At 45.5% G+C, this 17,484-nt stretch overlaps 1 protein-coding gene across 1 annotated transcript in view; it reads right to left on the bottom strand.

Moving 5' to 3' along the window:
* The window catches only part of TPR (translocated promoter region, nuclear basket protein), a 481,409-nt gene that overhangs the window by 24,353 nt on the left and 439,572 nt on the right, over positions 1–17,484 (bottom strand). Inside the window, exon 50 of the mRNA XM_075322004.1 lies at positions 11,477–11,575. Within this exon, the coding sequence (XP_075178119.1) occupies positions 11,477–11,575 (99 nt within the window). The remainder of the gene's footprint in view (positions 1–11,476; positions 11,576–17,484) is intronic.

Genomic DNA, 17,484 nt, shown 5'->3' with positions numbered 1-17,484 from the left:
AATAAATCTGTGCGGCTCTTCTGCGGTTACTAAACATTTTGCAATGTGCCATGGTGGTAATCTGAAAGGTTTCCGTTTTAGAGCCATAGAAAAGGTTAATAAATTAGAGAGGGGGGGGGGGGTCAGATTTCCAGAGGAAAGTTTTTAACAGTGAATCCTTCTGGATATTTAAATTAAATACTAGGACTTCTGCAGGGCTCAACATACGCCAATATATGATCATGCAATATAACTGAGAAAAATTATTATTCATATGAAACTGTTTTTACATGAAAAGAGGAAAAATTTTTTTTTTTGTATGTTTTTAAACCTTATAGTGTTCTTTCTCTATTTCCCTGCTGCAGGTATCCAACACATGTAGAGTAATTAATGATGTAATCAACTAATTGATTGTGGTTTGGATCCCTAGCAAAAGGGAAGACTGTTTGTATTATATATAGAGGTATTGTACTAGTTGTTATATACCCATGAATAAGAACTAACAACACTGCGTTATGTTGAAACGCGTTGGATGAACTGTGCCTTGTGGATGCTGTCTATCCATTTTTAAAGTGATGAAAATAAAGGAAAGTTTTTAATTCATCTGCCTGTGATCCGCTGGATTTCGTTACTTTGTATCTGCTATTATCCCCTTGTGCCTGGGATTTCCGTGCAGGATCAGCTGGTCCACTCCTCAGACTTACACATCAGAACGGTGAGCTGGAACACGTTTCTTTTTGCATATTCTGGTTAGATGCTAACAAAGCATTTGACAGAATTGAATAGCACGATCTCTGGTAATGGGTTTGGTAATCGTTTTATTTCCTGGATTAAGGCATTATACTTGAATCCTAGTGTAAAAATTAGGGCTAATAGTGAACTCTCATGGCAATTTCAGATCTTTATGGGCACATGTCAGGGATGCCCCTGGTCGCGTCTGCCATTTGCCATAGCTACTGAACCACTCACGACAAAAATCATATGCTCAAAAATGGTCCTACTGATATGCTCAAATATGGTCCTACTGATAGTAAAATCACATTATATGCTGAGGATGTGCTTCTTTTTGGGAGACAGTGATAAATCCCTTGAAGAAGTCATGGCAGTATGATTAAAATTTAGTTTTTTTTTTATCAGGACTTACTATTAATCGGCAAAAATCTGTTTTAATAGGGATTCAGCAGATCACAGGGCCTCTGGTATTAAATGGAGTTAAATTTACCAGTGTAGACCAATTTAAATACTTAGCTATTGTAATTTCCACACGTGGTGACCAATACGTGGATCTGAACCTATCCCCACTACTTACTAAGTTGAAACAAAAAATAACTGCACGGTCCAAACTGTCAGTGATTGGCAGACTAAACCTCATAAAAAGGATTCTTTTGACACAACTTTTTTATATCCTTTGAATTTTACCTGTATGGATACCAGTATGTGAATTTCACTAGATAAATGCAATCTTTAGGGATGTTATTTGGAAAAAACGTCACCCAGACTTAAATTGAAGTACATTGAAATAAGGATAATTGGGATCTTGCTCTTCCAAAACCCTGGCTATTTTTCTTGGCTGCACAAAAACAACATTTTAAGGGATGGGGAAATACGAAGGGGTGAAAACACGCTGGAGGGAGTTACAGCTGCTATATACTCAGCAAAGTTTTGTTGATGCTCAGATGTGTAGTCTGTGAAACAAAGACCATAAAGAACAGGCTTGATTCACTCTATGAGGTGAGCAGGAATCCCAGGGAGAGTCTCTGAATGGCTTGCACTAGGGTTAAAACAATGTTTTCAGATCTATTGTATATATAAAAAAACGCTATCCCTCCCCTTCTTCCCTTGGAAATGCTCTGTACATGGCTGGCTGTATATGAGCGGAGATCTGAACTGCCCAATCAGTGACTTCCATTATACTGGTTACTCGAGTAGAGTACCTTCAGAGTGTCTGAGAAGCTCAACTCATGGAGCAAGCACTAGAGCATCTTACTGCTCGCCCATCACCAGTCATTACTCCACACCAGGAGGGATATTCTTGAAGCTCTTCCCACAATACCTCAAAAAGGGCTAGTCTCACAAATGTATATATGCACAGAGTATACACCAGACTTTCTTAAGAAAATTGGATATAAACCAAGTGCTAAATGTCCAAAAGGTGATATAGATCTGACAGATATGCAACACACGTTATGGAGTTGTCCTAAACTTCATGGGTACTGGTCTAACATACTGGATGTATTACATAAAGTGTTCAAATTAAAATATCTAGGGAACCTAAAACCTGTCTCTTCAGCTATGCTAAATAATCGCATTGCACTGGATTCAGTCCTCATCACATATCAGAACTGTGTTGATAACTAGTGAATGATACAGTTCTCAAAAAAAGAGAATTTTGTTACTTACCGTAAATTCTTTTTCTTATAGTTCCGTATTGGGAGACCCAGACCATGGGTGTTTAGCTTCTGCCTCCGGAGGACACACAAAGTACTACACTTAAAAGTGTAGCTCCTCCCTCTGAGCTTATACACCCCCTGGTAGCCAGTCCTAGCCAGTTTAGTGCAAAAGCTGAAGGAGAATAGCCACCCACAAGTAGAACCGAGTAAGAACCGGAACAACCGGAGACTCTGTCCACGACAACAGACGGTAATAAACACACTGAACAAGAAAATTGCCAACAGGCAACAGGGAGGGAGCTGGGTCTCCCAATACGGAACTATAAGAAAAAGAATTTACGGTAAGTAACAAAATTCTCTTTTTCTTTATCGTTCCATTGGGAGACCCAGACCATGGGACGTTCCAAAGCTGTCCCTGGGTGGGAATAAACAGAAAAAAACTAAGAAGTAGGCGGAACCTAACTTCACAAGTGGGCGACAGCCGCCTGAAGGATGCGTCTGCCCAAGCTCGCATCTGCCGAAGCATGAGCATGCACTTGGTAGTGCTTCGAAAAGTTATGCAGGCTAGTCCAAGTGGCAGCCTGACAGACTTGTTGAGCCGTAGCCTGGTGCCTAAAAGCCCAAGAGGCACCGACAGCTCTGGTCGAGTGTGCTTTGATCCCCGGTGGGGGAGGCACCTGAGTACTCTGGTAGGCATCCGAAATGGTCGATCTAATCCAACGGGCCAAGGTTGGCTTAGAAGCAGAGAGACCCTTGCGCCGCCCTGTGGTTAGCACAAAAAGAGAGGTGCACCGCCTGAGCGCAGCGGTGCGAGACACATAAATCCGGAGAGCACGCACCAGATCTAGAGTATGCAGCGCTTTCTCAAAGCGATGAACAGGGGCCGGACAGAAGGAAGGCAAGGAAATATCCTGGTTAAGGTGGAAGGGAGAGACCACCTTGGGAAGAAAGTCCGGGGTCGGACGGAGAACTACCTTGTCTTGGTGAAAAATCAAAAAAGGTGACTCCGAGGAGAGCGCAGCCAAATCAGAGACTCTCCTGAGAGAAGTTATGGCAACTAGAAAGGCCACCTTTTGAGAAAGACGATACAAAGAAACCTCCCTAAGGGGCTCGAAAGGGGGTTTCTGCAATACCGTGAGGACCAAGTTAAGGTCCCAGGGATCCAAGGGCCGCCGATAAGGCGGAATGATGTGAGACGCACCTTGCATGAAGGTGCGGACCTGAGAAAGCCGGGCGAGACGCCGATGGAACAGCACTCATAGAGCTGAGACTTGTCCCTTGAGAGAGTTGAGGGACAGTCCTAGCTGCAGACCGGACTGTAAAAAAGATAGAAGGGTCGGCAACGAGAATGGCCAAGGAGAATGGCTGGAAGAGCGACACCAGGACAGGAAAATTTTCCAAGTCCTGTGATCGATCTTGACGGAGGAAGACTTACGGGCCCGAGTCATAGTGGAGATGACTTCAGGAGGAATACCAGAAGCCGTCAAAATCCAGGACTCAAGAGCCACGCCGTCAATTTGAGTGCCGCAGAATTCGGGCGGAAAAACTGACCTTGCGAGAGCAGGTCTGGACGGTCCGGAAGATGCCACGGCATCTCCACGGACAGTTTGAGCAGGTCCGGATACCAAGCTCGCCTGGGCCAGTCCGGTGCAATGAGGATGACTCGACGGCCCTCCATTCTGATCTTGCGCAGGACTCTGGGCAAGAGAGCTAGAGGGGGAAACACGTAGGACAGACGAAACTGGGACCAGTCTTGAATCAGAGCGTCCGCGGCGAAGGCCTGAGGATCGTGGGAGCGAGCCACGTAAACCGGAACCTTGTTGTTGTGAGGGGATGCCATTAGGTCCACGTCCGGAGTGCCCCACTTGCGGCAGATTGACTGAAACACTGCCGGGTGCAGGGACCACTCGCCACCGTCCACGGATTGACGGCTGAGATAATCTGCCTCCCAGATTTCTACGCCAGGGATGTGGACTGCAGATATGGTGGACTTGGAGTCCTCCGCCCATTGAAGAATGCGTTGGACCTCCAACATTGCCAGGCGGCTGCGTGTCCCGCCTTGGCGATTGATGTAGGCAACCACTGTCGCGTTGTCTGACTGGACTCGAATGTGCCTGCCCGCCAACAGGTGGTGAAAGGCTAGGAGAGCTAGAAGCACAGCTCTGGTTTCCAGCACATTGATTGAAAGGGCTGACTCGGACGGAGTCCAAGTGCCCTGTGCTCAGTGGTGGAGATGTACCGCTCCCCAGCCGGATAGGCTGGCATCCGTGGTGAGAATCACCCAGGACGGAGTCAGGAAGGAGCACCCTTGGGACAGTGAGAGGGGTCGAAGCCACCACTGAAGAGAGCTCCTGGTCCGTGGCGACAGAGCCACTAACCTCTGTAAGGAGGAAGGCCGCTTGTCCCAACAGCGGAGAATGTCCAGCTGCAGAGGACGCAGATGGAACTGGGCAAAGGGAACCGCCTCCATGGAGGCCAGCATTTGACCCAGCACCTGCATCAGACGCCTGAGGGTATAACGGCGGGGCCTCAGGAGAGAGCGCACCGCCAACCGGAGTGACAGCTGTTTGATTAAGGGCAACTTCACAAGTGCCGGCAAAGTATCGAACTGCATCCCTAGGTACGTGAGACTCTGGGTCGGAGTCAGAGTGGATTTAGGAAGATTGACAATCCACCCGAATTGGGCTAGGGTGGCGAGAGTGAGCGAAACACTCCGCTGACAGTCTGGGCTGGATGTACCCTTGACCAGAAGGTCATCCAGATAAGGAAGCACTGCTAACCCCTGGAGGTGCAGGACCGCAATCACTGCCGCCATGACCTTGGTGAATACCCGAGGGGCCGTGGCTAACCCGAAGGGGAGAGCCACGAATTGGAAATGATCCTCTCCTATCGCAAAACGTAACCAACGCTGATGTGACACTGCGATTGGCACATGTAGATAGGCATCTCTGATGTCGATGGACGCCAGAAACTCCCCTTGGGTCATAGAGGCAATGACTGATCGCAGAGACTCCATGCGAAAATGCCGCACCCGGAAATGCTTGTTGAGAAGCTTGAGATCCAGGATGGGCCGGAAGGTACCGTCCTTTTTTGGAACTAGGAAGAGATTTGAGTAAAAACCTCTGAACCGTTCCTGAGCGGGAACTGGGACAATCACTCCGTTTGCCTGCAAGGACGCCACGGCCTGCGAGAAGGCGGCGGCCTTGGAGCAGGGGGGAGTTGAGAGAAAAAAATCTGTTTGGAGGGCTGGAAGAGAATTCTATTCTGTAGCCGTGAGATATGATGTCTCTCACCCACTGATCGGAGACTTGCTTTAACCAAACGTCGCCAAAGTGGGAGAGCCTGCCACCGACTAAGGACGTGGCTGGAGCGGGCCGAGAGTCATGAGGAAGCTGCCTTAGTGGCAGAACCTCCTGCGGTCTTCTGCGGACGCGCTTTTGGGCGCCAGTTGGATTTCTGATCCTTGGCTGAGTTAGCGGACGAGGCGGAAGGCTTAGAGGATGACCAGTTGGAGGAACGAAAGGAACGAAACCTCAATTGATTCCTACCCTGGGCGGGTTTCCTGGTCTTGGTTTGTGGCATGGAAGTACTTTTCCCGCCAGTAGCTTCTTTAATGATTTCATCCAGCTGTTCACCAAACAGTCGTGAACTAGCAAAAGGGAGCCCAGCAAGAAACTTCTTGGAAGAAGCATCTGCCTTCCACTCTCGAAGCCACTAAATCCTGCGGATAACAAGAGAATTAGCTGAAGCCATCGCAGTGTGGTGAGCAGCCTCTAGCATGGCAGACATGGCATAGGATGAAAAAGCTGAAGCCTGAGCAGTTAAGGTAACCATCTCAGGCATAGATTCCTTGGTGAGGGAATGCATCTCCTCTAGAGAAGCAGAGATGGCTTTGAGAGCCCACACTGCTGCAAACGTCGGGGAAAACGCGGCCCCCGCAGCTTCATACACAGATTTGGCCAGAAGGTCAATCTGACGGTCAGTGGAATCCTTAAGTGAGGTGCCGTCAGCCACCGACACAACGGTCCGGGCTGAGAGCCTAGACACCGGAGGGTCTACCTTTGGGGAGTGAGACCACTCCTTGACCACCTCAGGTGGAAATGGAAACCGGTCATCAGAACCACGCTTTGGAAAGCGTTTGTCAGGGCAGGCCCTGGGTTTGGTCACAGCGGTCTGAAAACTGGAGTGGTTAAAGAACACACTCTTCACTCTCTTAGGCGAGGTAAACTGATGTTTTTCTGCCAAAGAGAGTTGCTCCTCTGACACTGGCGGATTGAGATCCAGCACAGAATTAATAGAAGCAATCAAATCACTAAGATCTGAGTCACCCTCAGAGAAATCAATGGGATACATAGCCTCCGAGCCCCCAGTGAGGGCATCCTCCTCATCTTGAGAGTCAGCTCTTGAGACAGAGCCGTGGGATGGGGAGGGGGAGGAAACCATGCGCCTTCTCTTAGAAGGACGGGGTCTGGGATCAGATGATGAATCCTCCGTGAGCTCCGATGGACGGAGGTCAGAGGATAGGAGTCCTCTGTCAAGAGTATTAGAGGCACCCTGTGAGGGGGGCTGATGCATATTCATCAAAGTCCTGGACAAAAGCCCCATGGACTCAGCAAATGACTGGGATATGGACCTAGAAAAGGACTCTACCCAGGCTGGGGGTTCAATCACAGGTGCAGCAGCAGCCTGAGAGACCACTGGGGGTGAGACTCCAGGCTGTGGCACCGCCAAGTTAGAGCAGACATCACAATGTGGATAGGTGCTCGGCTCAGGCAGCAGGAGCTTACATGCAGTGCATGCAGAATAAAGCTTTGGAGCCTTGCTCCTTGTGTGAGACATGCTGCTGGAGTGGGGGCTTTGCAGAGAATGAACCCCAGGGAGAATATACAGAGGTCCACAACCGGAGACCGGCTGTGGCTTACCAGACCGCTGAGCGCGGTGTTGTGTGCCCTCCAGATCCCGAAGCCCGGTCCCCCAGTCGCAGCACCTCAGCAGAGATGCAGAATGTCCCAGAGCAGAGTGAACTCTGCCTGAGAAGAGGGCGTTCCTATAAAAGAGCGGGAACTGGAGGGCTATAGAGACTTGCAGGGAAGGAGGGACGCCCCAGTAGTGGGGAGTGTCCCTCCCCTGTGTAGAACGGCCGCAAGGAAGGAGCCGAACCTGTCCCTCTGCATGAGTGACATGCGAGGGCAGGAAAATGAAACTAGGCCTCCGGCGAAGCCGGGGCCTAAATTTAAGCGGCGAGGCAGACAAGCAGGCACCATCGGCGCGGTTCTCAGGCAAAAGCTAGAGAACCCGCCGGAAAAGTTAAAACAATCACATATAGCATACTCTCCCCTTACAATAAAGAACCGGGACCCCCAACATAAACGTCTCAGGTACTTAGCTGCTGAGACGCAGGGCCATGTCCCTGGGGATGAGTGCTCCGGTCCAACAGAATCCTCAAGGGGCTGTGGATGGAGACCGGACTCCTGCCAGGCATGGAGACCGTGCTGGCTCCCACTTCAAGCCAGAGCCCAGAAGGGATGGTGAAGGAGCGCGGCATGTAAGGCTGCAGCCTTGTAAATCAACCTTAACAACACCGCCGACACAGTGGGGTGAGAAGGGACATGCCGGGAGTCCAGACATGGACCCGCTTTTCTTCAAACTCTTTCCAAAAGTCAAACAAATCAGATGAGAATGCATGTGTGGATGTATGCCTCCTGACACAAAGCAATAAACTGGCTAGGACTGGCTACCAGGGGGTGTATAAGCTCAGAGGGAGGAGCTACACTTTTAAGTGTAGTACTTTGTGTGTCCTCCGGAGGCAGAAGCTAAACACCCATGGTCTGGGTCTCCCAAAGGAACGATAAAGAAAAGAACATACGGTAAATAGGAAAAACTGTGCTCACCAGGGCTCGATTTCCCAGGTTAAGCATCTACGTCTATGCTGATGGAAAGATTCCTTCAGTTAGGTTAAATGGCACTATAATCACTTCTAAAAAAAAAAAAAAAAAAAAAAAGTTCATTCTTCCTTACTTCAATCATATGAAGTTTGCCAAGTGTCATATGCTGAAAAACAGCTCCACACCATTATGTTCCCACCTCCAGACTTCACTCTTAAAAAATATGGGTGAACCACCCCTTTATTGTCTAGATCGATATTATATTGAGAAACTATGTTTCTCTCAAATACCTTGTGTTGTCAATAGTGCCTGTGAGAGGCGCTATTGCAGACCGCTGCTCCCCGTCCAGTGACGTACCCGTCCAATGCTGCCTCGTCACATCCATGCAGCCGGCTACAGTCTGAGCCCATCTGCTCCCTGCTCCTCCTCCCTCACAGCACGTCTCTTGCTTGCAGCGTTCTGCGAGGAGGGAGGAGGGAGGGGGGGCAGGAGATGCGCCGTGCTAGGAGGGAGGAGGGAGGGGGGAGGGGGAGCAGGAGACGCGCCGTGCTTGGAGGGAGGAGGAGGGGGGAGCAAATGGGCTGTGACAGCAGTGAAACACTGCTCACATCTCAGAGTCTGGAAGACTGTAGCCGGCTGCACGGGTAAGTCACTGGACGGGGAACAGCGGTCTGCAATAGCGCCTCTCACAGGCACTATTGACAACACAAGGCATTTGAGAGAAACATTGTTTCTCAATATAATATCGATCTAGACAATAAAAAATATGGGTGAACCACCCCTTTAATGGTGTTTTGGGGGGATAAGCAGTGCTTTTTGGACTTCAAAAATGGTGTGTATTATGGCGTCCAAAAAGTTCAATTTTGGTCTCATCTGACCAGACTATAATCTCCCAGGATTTCTAAAGCTTGTCTAAATGTTGAGCAAACTTTGCACGCTCTTCAACACGCTTTTTGTTCAGCAGTGGAGTCTTGCGCAGTGAGCGTGCATACAGGCCATAGAGGTTGAGTGCATTAGTTATTTTGTTCTGTGAAACCATTGTACCTGTAGATTACAGGTCCTTCTGTTGCTCTCCACAGTTGGTCTGTGGCTCTTGATAAACTGTTCGGATAATTCTTTTCTCTCGGTCTGAAATCTTGCAGAGAGCCCCTGGCCGCGGCCAGTTTAAGGTGAAATTATGTTTCTGCCATTTCTGGATTATGGCCGCAACAGAAACCTACAGAAGTTTAGAACTTCTTCTGTAACCAATGTTTTGTAACAATAAGGTTGAGAAGGTCTTGAAACAGCTCACTGGTTTTACCAGCCATGAGATGTTTCGTGTGTGGCACCTATGTATTTAGACATCTTTTTATAGGGCATAAGTTGAACCAGCTGATGTTATTTCTCACTGTCAGGACTGTTTCTAATCACTGATAGATTTCAGCTGGAGGCATGACTTTCCATGGCACTTCTCTTTCTACATGTGCTCAGTCCTTTTTCCCCTGTGCCATTTCTCATTATTAGACATCACTAAGTTTAAGGACATCTATGGTTCGATTTCTTTGCTTGTATGGATTGGATGGGCTGTTAACATCTGGTGAGATTGTCACCCAGCAGGTAGGTGTGTGTGTGTGTGTGGGGGTGAATATGTATGTATGTATGTATGTATGTATGTATGTATGTATGTATGTATGCAGCAGGCCTTCATGGTAAAATAGCTGCTAGGAAACCACTGCTAAGGACAGGCAACAAGCAGAAGAGACTTGTTGGGGCTAAAGAACACAAGGAGTGGACATTAGACCAGTGGAAATCTGTGCTTTGGTCTGATGAGTCCAAATTTGAGATCTTTGAATACAACCACCGTGTCTTTGTAGAAAAGGTGAACGGATGGACTCTATATGCCTGGTTCCCACCCTGAAGCATGGAGGAGGAGGTGTGATGGTGTGGAGATGCTTTGCTGGTGACACTGTTGGGGATTTATTCAAAATTAATTAAAGGCATACTGAACCAGCATGCCTACCACAGCATCTTGCAGCGGCGTGCTATTCCATCTGGTTTGCGCTTAGTTGGACCATCATTTATTTTTCAACAGGACAATGACTCCAAACACACCTCCAGGCTATTTGACTAAGAAGGAGAGTGATGGGATGCTACGCTAGATGACCTGGCCTCCAGTGTCACCAAACCTGAACCCAATCGAGATGGTTTGGGGCGAGCTGGACCGCAGAGTGAAGGCAAAAGGGCCAACAAGTGCTAAGCATCTCTGGGAACTCCTTAAAGACTGTTGGAAAACCATTTCTGGTGACTACTTCTTGAAGCTCACCAATAGAATGTCAAGAGTGTGCAAAGCAGTAATCAAAGCAGAAGGTGGCTACTTTGAAGAACCTACAATATCAGACATATTTTCAGTTGTTTCACACTTTAAGTACTTCATTTCACATGTGTTAATTCATAGTTTTGATGCCTTCAATGTGAATCTAATTTTTAAAGTCATGAAAATAAAGCAAACTCTTTGATTGAGGTGTGTCCAAACTTTTTGTCTGTACTGTTATATTATATTTACACACATATATACATATCTCTCTCTCTCTCTAAATATATATATATATCTATCATCTATCTATATATTTAAACATGCATTTATAAATACCAAACATATCATTAGTTTGTTGTTGATGGCACCAATGATTGAGAGGCAAAGGTGCTAAGCTATGTTCTGTGATTCATCTAAGATAGTTTAATCATTAGTGTAATTATTTACAGTTTAGTCAGGGTCAAACACCATCTTCACAAAACTATTTACCCTTTATGGTCATCTTGAAGACAATTTTAACAGCATAATGTAGGAGCAGAGAATCCGATTCCAATGATATGTTACTTATTAGGCTGTGTGTTGTGGTTTCAATAGAACCAGTTTTTTATTAGTAGGATATAATGACTGCCAGACTAGGTCTCACATGCAGGGCAGTCAGGCTAATTAGTGTAACTTCGGCCCAACCACTGAATAGAAGCTTGCTGACAATGTACAGTACACAGGAAGCTGCCAATCAGGGGTTGTAGACGTGGTTATACAAAGCGCAACACTGCTACATTTATACCAGAGAAAACAGAAATTCTATCAAAACTGCCCCAAGCAGTCCAGTAAGTGACACACTGCTGGAATCAGACGCTCTGCTACTCTAAAATGTCCTGACAGATTTCCTTAAAACTGATTTAATTTTAGATTGTGTTTATTTAACCAACCTCTTTGCCTAGTAAATTGCCTTCCCCGGACAGCAGGTCTCCCAGTCTGTGGATGAAGCCTTACTCTTCTGAGAGGTTTTGATTGACTAGTATTTGTGTCTGCATAAAATTATATAACAATAAAAAAAAAATTAGGAACAATTTCATGACCAAGGGTGCGCCAGACACTGCAAAAATGTTCATTCAAAAAGCAGGTTAGATTCTTAACTTGGTACACTGAATTACCCATTAAGTTTATGAAATCCGTGTTAGCAATGAGTATGCCATAAATGTTATGGCAAATGAACTACAAGTTAGTTAATAAAAAAAATAAATAAATAAAAGAAAATACCAGAAATTGAGGAAAAACCCACTCTTCCCAGAGTTGTCAGGAGTGATGCAATGTGTTGTAGAAGTTACAAATTAAAAAGATGGTTGCACATTTTATATATCAAAAGTATGTATAAAAATTGGCAACTTTGTAATGTATCTTAGAGAAATCGGATTCTGCTTGCCCAGGGCTCATTATTCATTCTCAGTATTCCCAATTCAAGTAAAAGCTGCATTCAGTGAAGACAGTGTTACATTACTGATATAGAAGATGGCAGCTGCTACTGGTAACATTATGTATAGAGGAGAGAAGAGAAGGAGACGCTAGAGCCAAAGCTCTTCTCGCCCCTTTACATAGAATCCTATCACCAGCTGCTGTCATCTCCTACAAGGATTGACATCTGTTATGTGTTCTGGAGACACTCCTGCATTTGACATACAAATACTGATGGAACAATGATGCAAAAAAGAAGATTTTTGAGTACTTACCGTAAAATCTCTTTCTCGGAGTCTTCATTGGGAGACACCGGAAACAATGGGTATATGCTGCTGCCACTAGGAGGCGACACCAGGCAAAAAATAAAAGTTTAACTCCTCTGCAGTATATACCCACTTACTGGCAGGAAGTTATTCAGTTAGTGATAAAGCACTAGGAGGAGAAGAAGTTCTGGTAATTAGTTGATTTAGATCTTTGAATGTGCATAAATATATATATATATATATATATGGGCCGGTGCTGTATCCCCAATGAAGACTCCGAGAAAGATTTTACGGTGAGTACTCAAAATCTTTATTTTCTCTTTCGTTTCATTGGGGGACACAGGAAATAATGGGATGTCCTAAAGCAGTCCTTAGGGTGGGAAGTCTGTTATAGATTTACATTAAATATTCTTTATAAAACCATACTGCCTTAAGGCCGCTTTACACGCAGCGACATCGCTAAATGGAATTAGTGACGCACGGAATTCGTGACGCACATCAGGCCTCATTAGCGATGTCGTTGCGTGTTACACCTACGTGCGATCAAAAAAGGTCGCAAAATCATTCAAAATCGTTAATCGGTGACATGCCCTCCCTATTCCCAAATATTGTTGCTGCTGCAGGTACGATGTTGTTCGTCGTTCTTGCGGCATCACACATCGCTACGTGTGACACCGCAGGAACGAGGAACCTCACCTTACCTGCGGCTGCCGGCAATGAGGAAGGAAGGAAGGAGGTGGGCGGGATGTTCGTCCCGCTCATCTCTGCCCCTCCGCTTCTATTGGGCGCCCGCTTAGTGATGTCGCTATGACACCGAACGAACCGCCCCCTTATAAAGGTCACAGCGACGTCGCTAGGCAGGTAAGTAGTTGTGACGGGGACTAGCGATGTTGTGCACCACGGGCAGCGATTTGCCTGTGACGCACAACCGATGGGGGCTGGTTCGCACGCTAACGATCTCGCTAGAGAGATCGCAGCGTGTAAAGTGGCCTTAAGCTTGCTTCAGCCGAAGAGCAGGTGTTTACTTTGTAAAACTTGGATCAAGTGTGAAACTAGGACAGGTGTGCATTTAGGAAAATTGTAAGGAGGAAGTTGATTGTGTACGGCCTAGGACTAGGAAGTTTGCACTGCTCGTGTGGAATGAACCTATACTCTTAAAGGGTTGTCTTTTATTTTAGTCAGTGTGACTATAGAATGACAGCACGCATCTGTCTAGCTAAAGTAAATCTTGAGGCGGCTAGGCCCTAGCGATGTCCGTTATGCATGATTAAAAAGAAGTCTGATCGTCTAACGTCATTGTATGAATTAAGATATGTGCGTATTGTTCTAATCAGGTCTAGTTTTGTAGTGCGGTTTCTATGGTATGAGGTAGTGTTGAACAATTCACAAGCTTGTCCAATAAAAGTGGTATACATTTTGCGAAACCCATAGCATTCTCATTTTTTGGGATCTATGGCTCAGTGACTGCTTATTTTTTGTGTCTTGAGCTGAGGTTTCTAATAGTACAATTTTTGCGCAGATGCTACGTTTTGATCGCCTAATATTACATTTTGCGCAAAACATGTGGCGACCAAAAAACGTAATTTTGGCGTTTGGAATTTTTTTTGCTGCTACGCCGTTTACCGATCAGATTAATTTTACATTGTGATAGATCGGGCATTTCTGAACACGGGCGATACCAAATATGTGTATATTTTTTTTTACTTTTTTTAACCCTTTAATATTCAATGGGGTGAAAGGGGGGCGATTTGAACTTTTTTTTTTTTACACTAGTCCCCCTAGGGGGCTATATGGATCAACAATCCGATCGCTTTTCCATATCTGTAGATCTCTGCTACAGAGCTAAGATCTTTAAGTATGCCGGCACTGAGAAAAAGTGACTCATGTTAGCTATAGGCATCATCACATGACCCTGTGCTACCATGGCAACCACCGAAAGTCACGTGATCTCACACACGTGACTTCCGGTGGGGGCGGCGGTAAGTAAAGTAATGGCCGCGCGCATATACATCTCGCTGCCAGATGGCAGGGGGCAGTGATTAACCTCACATGATCCATGACGGCTATATTCGTCATGGGTCGTGAAGGGGTTAATGTATGTATAGTTAGAAACGTGGCATGACCTGAGCAAAGGTGAATTTCCGACCTAGACTTATGATGTAATGGCTACTAGGATCATGATCTTCCTTGTAGGGTTATGTGTTGAATAGGCTCACAAGTTGGTTCTGTAGTTCATTGAAGACTAAATTTTGATCCCAGATTTCTACTGTTGGTTGGTCAGGAGACTAGAATAAGCAAACTCCTTTTAGGACTGTTAGGATTCAAGATAGCCAATGTTTTTCTGATAAAAGCATAGACAGAGCATAGATTAGATTTGTCCTATGAGGAAACTGAGACCTAACCCAGAGTCTAGCTCTGACTGAACGACAGCTAGGAGACTGGGTAGTGCGAATGATAAAGGAGCAACGTTGTTTGATTGACAACAAGTAAAAAGTGCTTTCCAGCTACAGTGGTAAATATTTTTTTGTTAATTGTGTTCTGACCTTGATCATGGTCTGTATGACGGAGTCGGATAAACCTAATTTCTTTAGAACGGTGGCTCCAACAGCTATACCGTTATTTATGAAACTATGAATTCTGATGACAGAGCGGGCCTTGGAAGAGAAGGTATTGACAATTGAGCGTTTTAATGGCACATGCTCTATCATATTGATGATTTGCGCGTACCCTCTTGGTCAGTCTGGTTTTATTAGTATAACTGGTACCTCTTCTGCCTTAATTTTCTTTACGATTCTGGGGATTAGTGAAAAAGAGGAAGAAAATAGGCACGGCAGTGTGAACTGTGACCATGATATTCTCAGGGCATTAGATGCCACTGTGAGGGAGTTGTGTGTACCCGATACAAAACAGACTTTGTTGTTGTTTCTGATATCATTAGGTCAACATCTGGCTTTTTCCAATATTGGCCTATCGGATTAAAAACTGGAGTGTAGTGACTTTTTCTGATGTCAGGCCATCATGGCTTAGGTAATCTGCTGTCCAAAGCTCTACTCCTGGGCTGTGACCTGCTGAACTTTGTTACGTAGTTCTCTGCCCAGGTTAGTATCCTTGATACTTTTGCCATGACTCTCAGGGCTTCTCGTGTCATTGGTGAATTACATACTTACAGCTTATGGCTTTGTCCGACAGTATGCAGATTGCAGTCACTGCTACCAAATTGACCAATCGATGATGATCCTGAGCGAGGCTTCGTAAATCTCCCAACGACATTGAAGGATGAAGCTTTCAGGAAAACTGCTTCCTAACCTGCGAGGCTGGCTTGATCACTACCTAGTGAACGGGAAAGAAGGAATGACTGTAGAAAAAGTGGTGACTGTAGCCACCACCTTAGGGACTGATGAACCTGTGACTACGTTGACTTGTTTCACATAAATAAATGCTAATTGGAAGGCTCTGCTGTTACATTGACTGAACTAAAGCATGTGGGAGTCGGCCACCATCTTCCTAGATATTTACATGCAAGTTTGAACCGTAACAGATCTGTACTGTATGGCTAGTCTACTATCTTGTAGTAATGCTTACGTCTTTTATTCTGTAAGAAACAGTTTAGCTTGAACCCTGTAGATATACTCAGCAATATTAGACGCTGTTTGGGAATCATGGACGATTTTGTTGTGTTGATTATCCACACATCTAAACTAGGTTTTCTGTTGTGATATTCTGACTTTGAAGACCTGATTGATGAGACGGACCTATGAGGAGTATGTCGTCTAGATAGGTATGACTATGATTCTTCTGGCACGGAGGATGGCCCATGTTGCTGCTACTTTTGTGAAGACTTTGGGAGAAGTTGTTAGACCAAAGATTAGTGCAATAAATTTTAAAGGTGTCTGGTCTACAGCAAAGCGGAAGAATCTTTGATGTCTGTGGTAGATGGTATGTGTAAGTAATCATCTCGGATCTTTATTGAGCCCATAATTCTTAAGGATCCATCTGTGATATCACTGCTTGAAGAGGTCCATCTTCAAGTGGAGAATCATGATAGATTGAATTCACACTATGGGATCCAGAATAGGGCGTACTGTTCTGTCTTTCTTTGGTACAACTAACAGGTGAGAATATAAAAACCTTGAAACATTCCTCTGATGGAACTGGAACAATTGCTCCTGCTTCTTGGAGAGTAGATAAGGCTGAAGAAAAAACTTTGTATGAGAAGTTCTACTTTTGGCGGCTGTTGATAGCACAAAACGGTATTTTGGTGTCGAATGGAGTTCTATTTTGTACCGAAAATAGACATTACCTGAATCTAAGAGTTGTTTACTTCTGAGCACCACATTTTTGTAAAGAGCTGAAGTCATCATTTTCATAATATATCTTACTTGTTGTCTTTGTGTCTGGAATTGTTTTGAATGAAGGTAGGTTCTTTTGTTGGTACACAACGCTCTTTCTTGAATCCCGCTGTTTTAAACCTGTTGCCTCGGTGATAGTGTGATCTAAGCAATATCCGAATAATCGGAACGGTAGACTGGTGACTGCTCCTTCTAGTCGTGGTGTCCGCATTCCCTATTTTGAACCATAGGACTCTACCATCTTAACCACTGCTAAAGCTTAGCAACTAACGATGTATAGTGACAGTGACTGAAGATATCTCCCTGTATAATGTATTTGACTGCCAAGATCTGCAAGGTCCTTTGGTGGCACTCCGTTGACTATGCCGTCAGAGATGTTTTGACGAAATGGAAATAGTTTTTGATACCCAGACAGAAGCGAAGGCAGGGCTTAAAACGGTCTGCTGCCTCAAATGCGGACTTCGCTAAAGAATCCACTTCTCAGATGGTGTAATCTTTGAGGATAGCTCCAGACGATGTAAGTATGATGCTAGTGGAGAGTCGAAATACTGACGGTTTGCTGTAAGAGTGCGACTTATTTTTCTGAAAGAAATAGACTGTGTCCCTGAGGCAGATAAGACTGCAATGTTTATGGTCTGGTTAACGGGCTGAACTAAACTGTTGACTATACAGTATCTCTTGTCTTTGAGGACTGGTGAGAATGAAAAATCAGAACCTGAGTCAGATGTTGTACTGGGCTCCGATCCCTGCAATGTACGCATTTCTACTGTGGCTGAAGAACCGTCTGAAGATGGTGAGGGAGATATGGAGCGTGACGCAAAGCGGGTTTGTGATTTAGAACCTGTTTGCGATCTGCCACGTTTGAGAAAG

The sequence above is a fragment of the Anomaloglossus baeobatrachus genome, chromosome 8 (genome assembly GCF_048569485.1).
Source record: "Anomaloglossus baeobatrachus isolate aAnoBae1 chromosome 8, aAnoBae1.hap1, whole genome shotgun sequence".
Taxonomy (NCBI): domain Eukaryota; kingdom Metazoa; phylum Chordata; class Amphibia; order Anura; family Aromobatidae; genus Anomaloglossus; species Anomaloglossus baeobatrachus.
The sequence above is the reverse complement of the archived record's forward strand: the minus strand, read 5'-3'. Positions and strand labels throughout refer to the sequence as shown.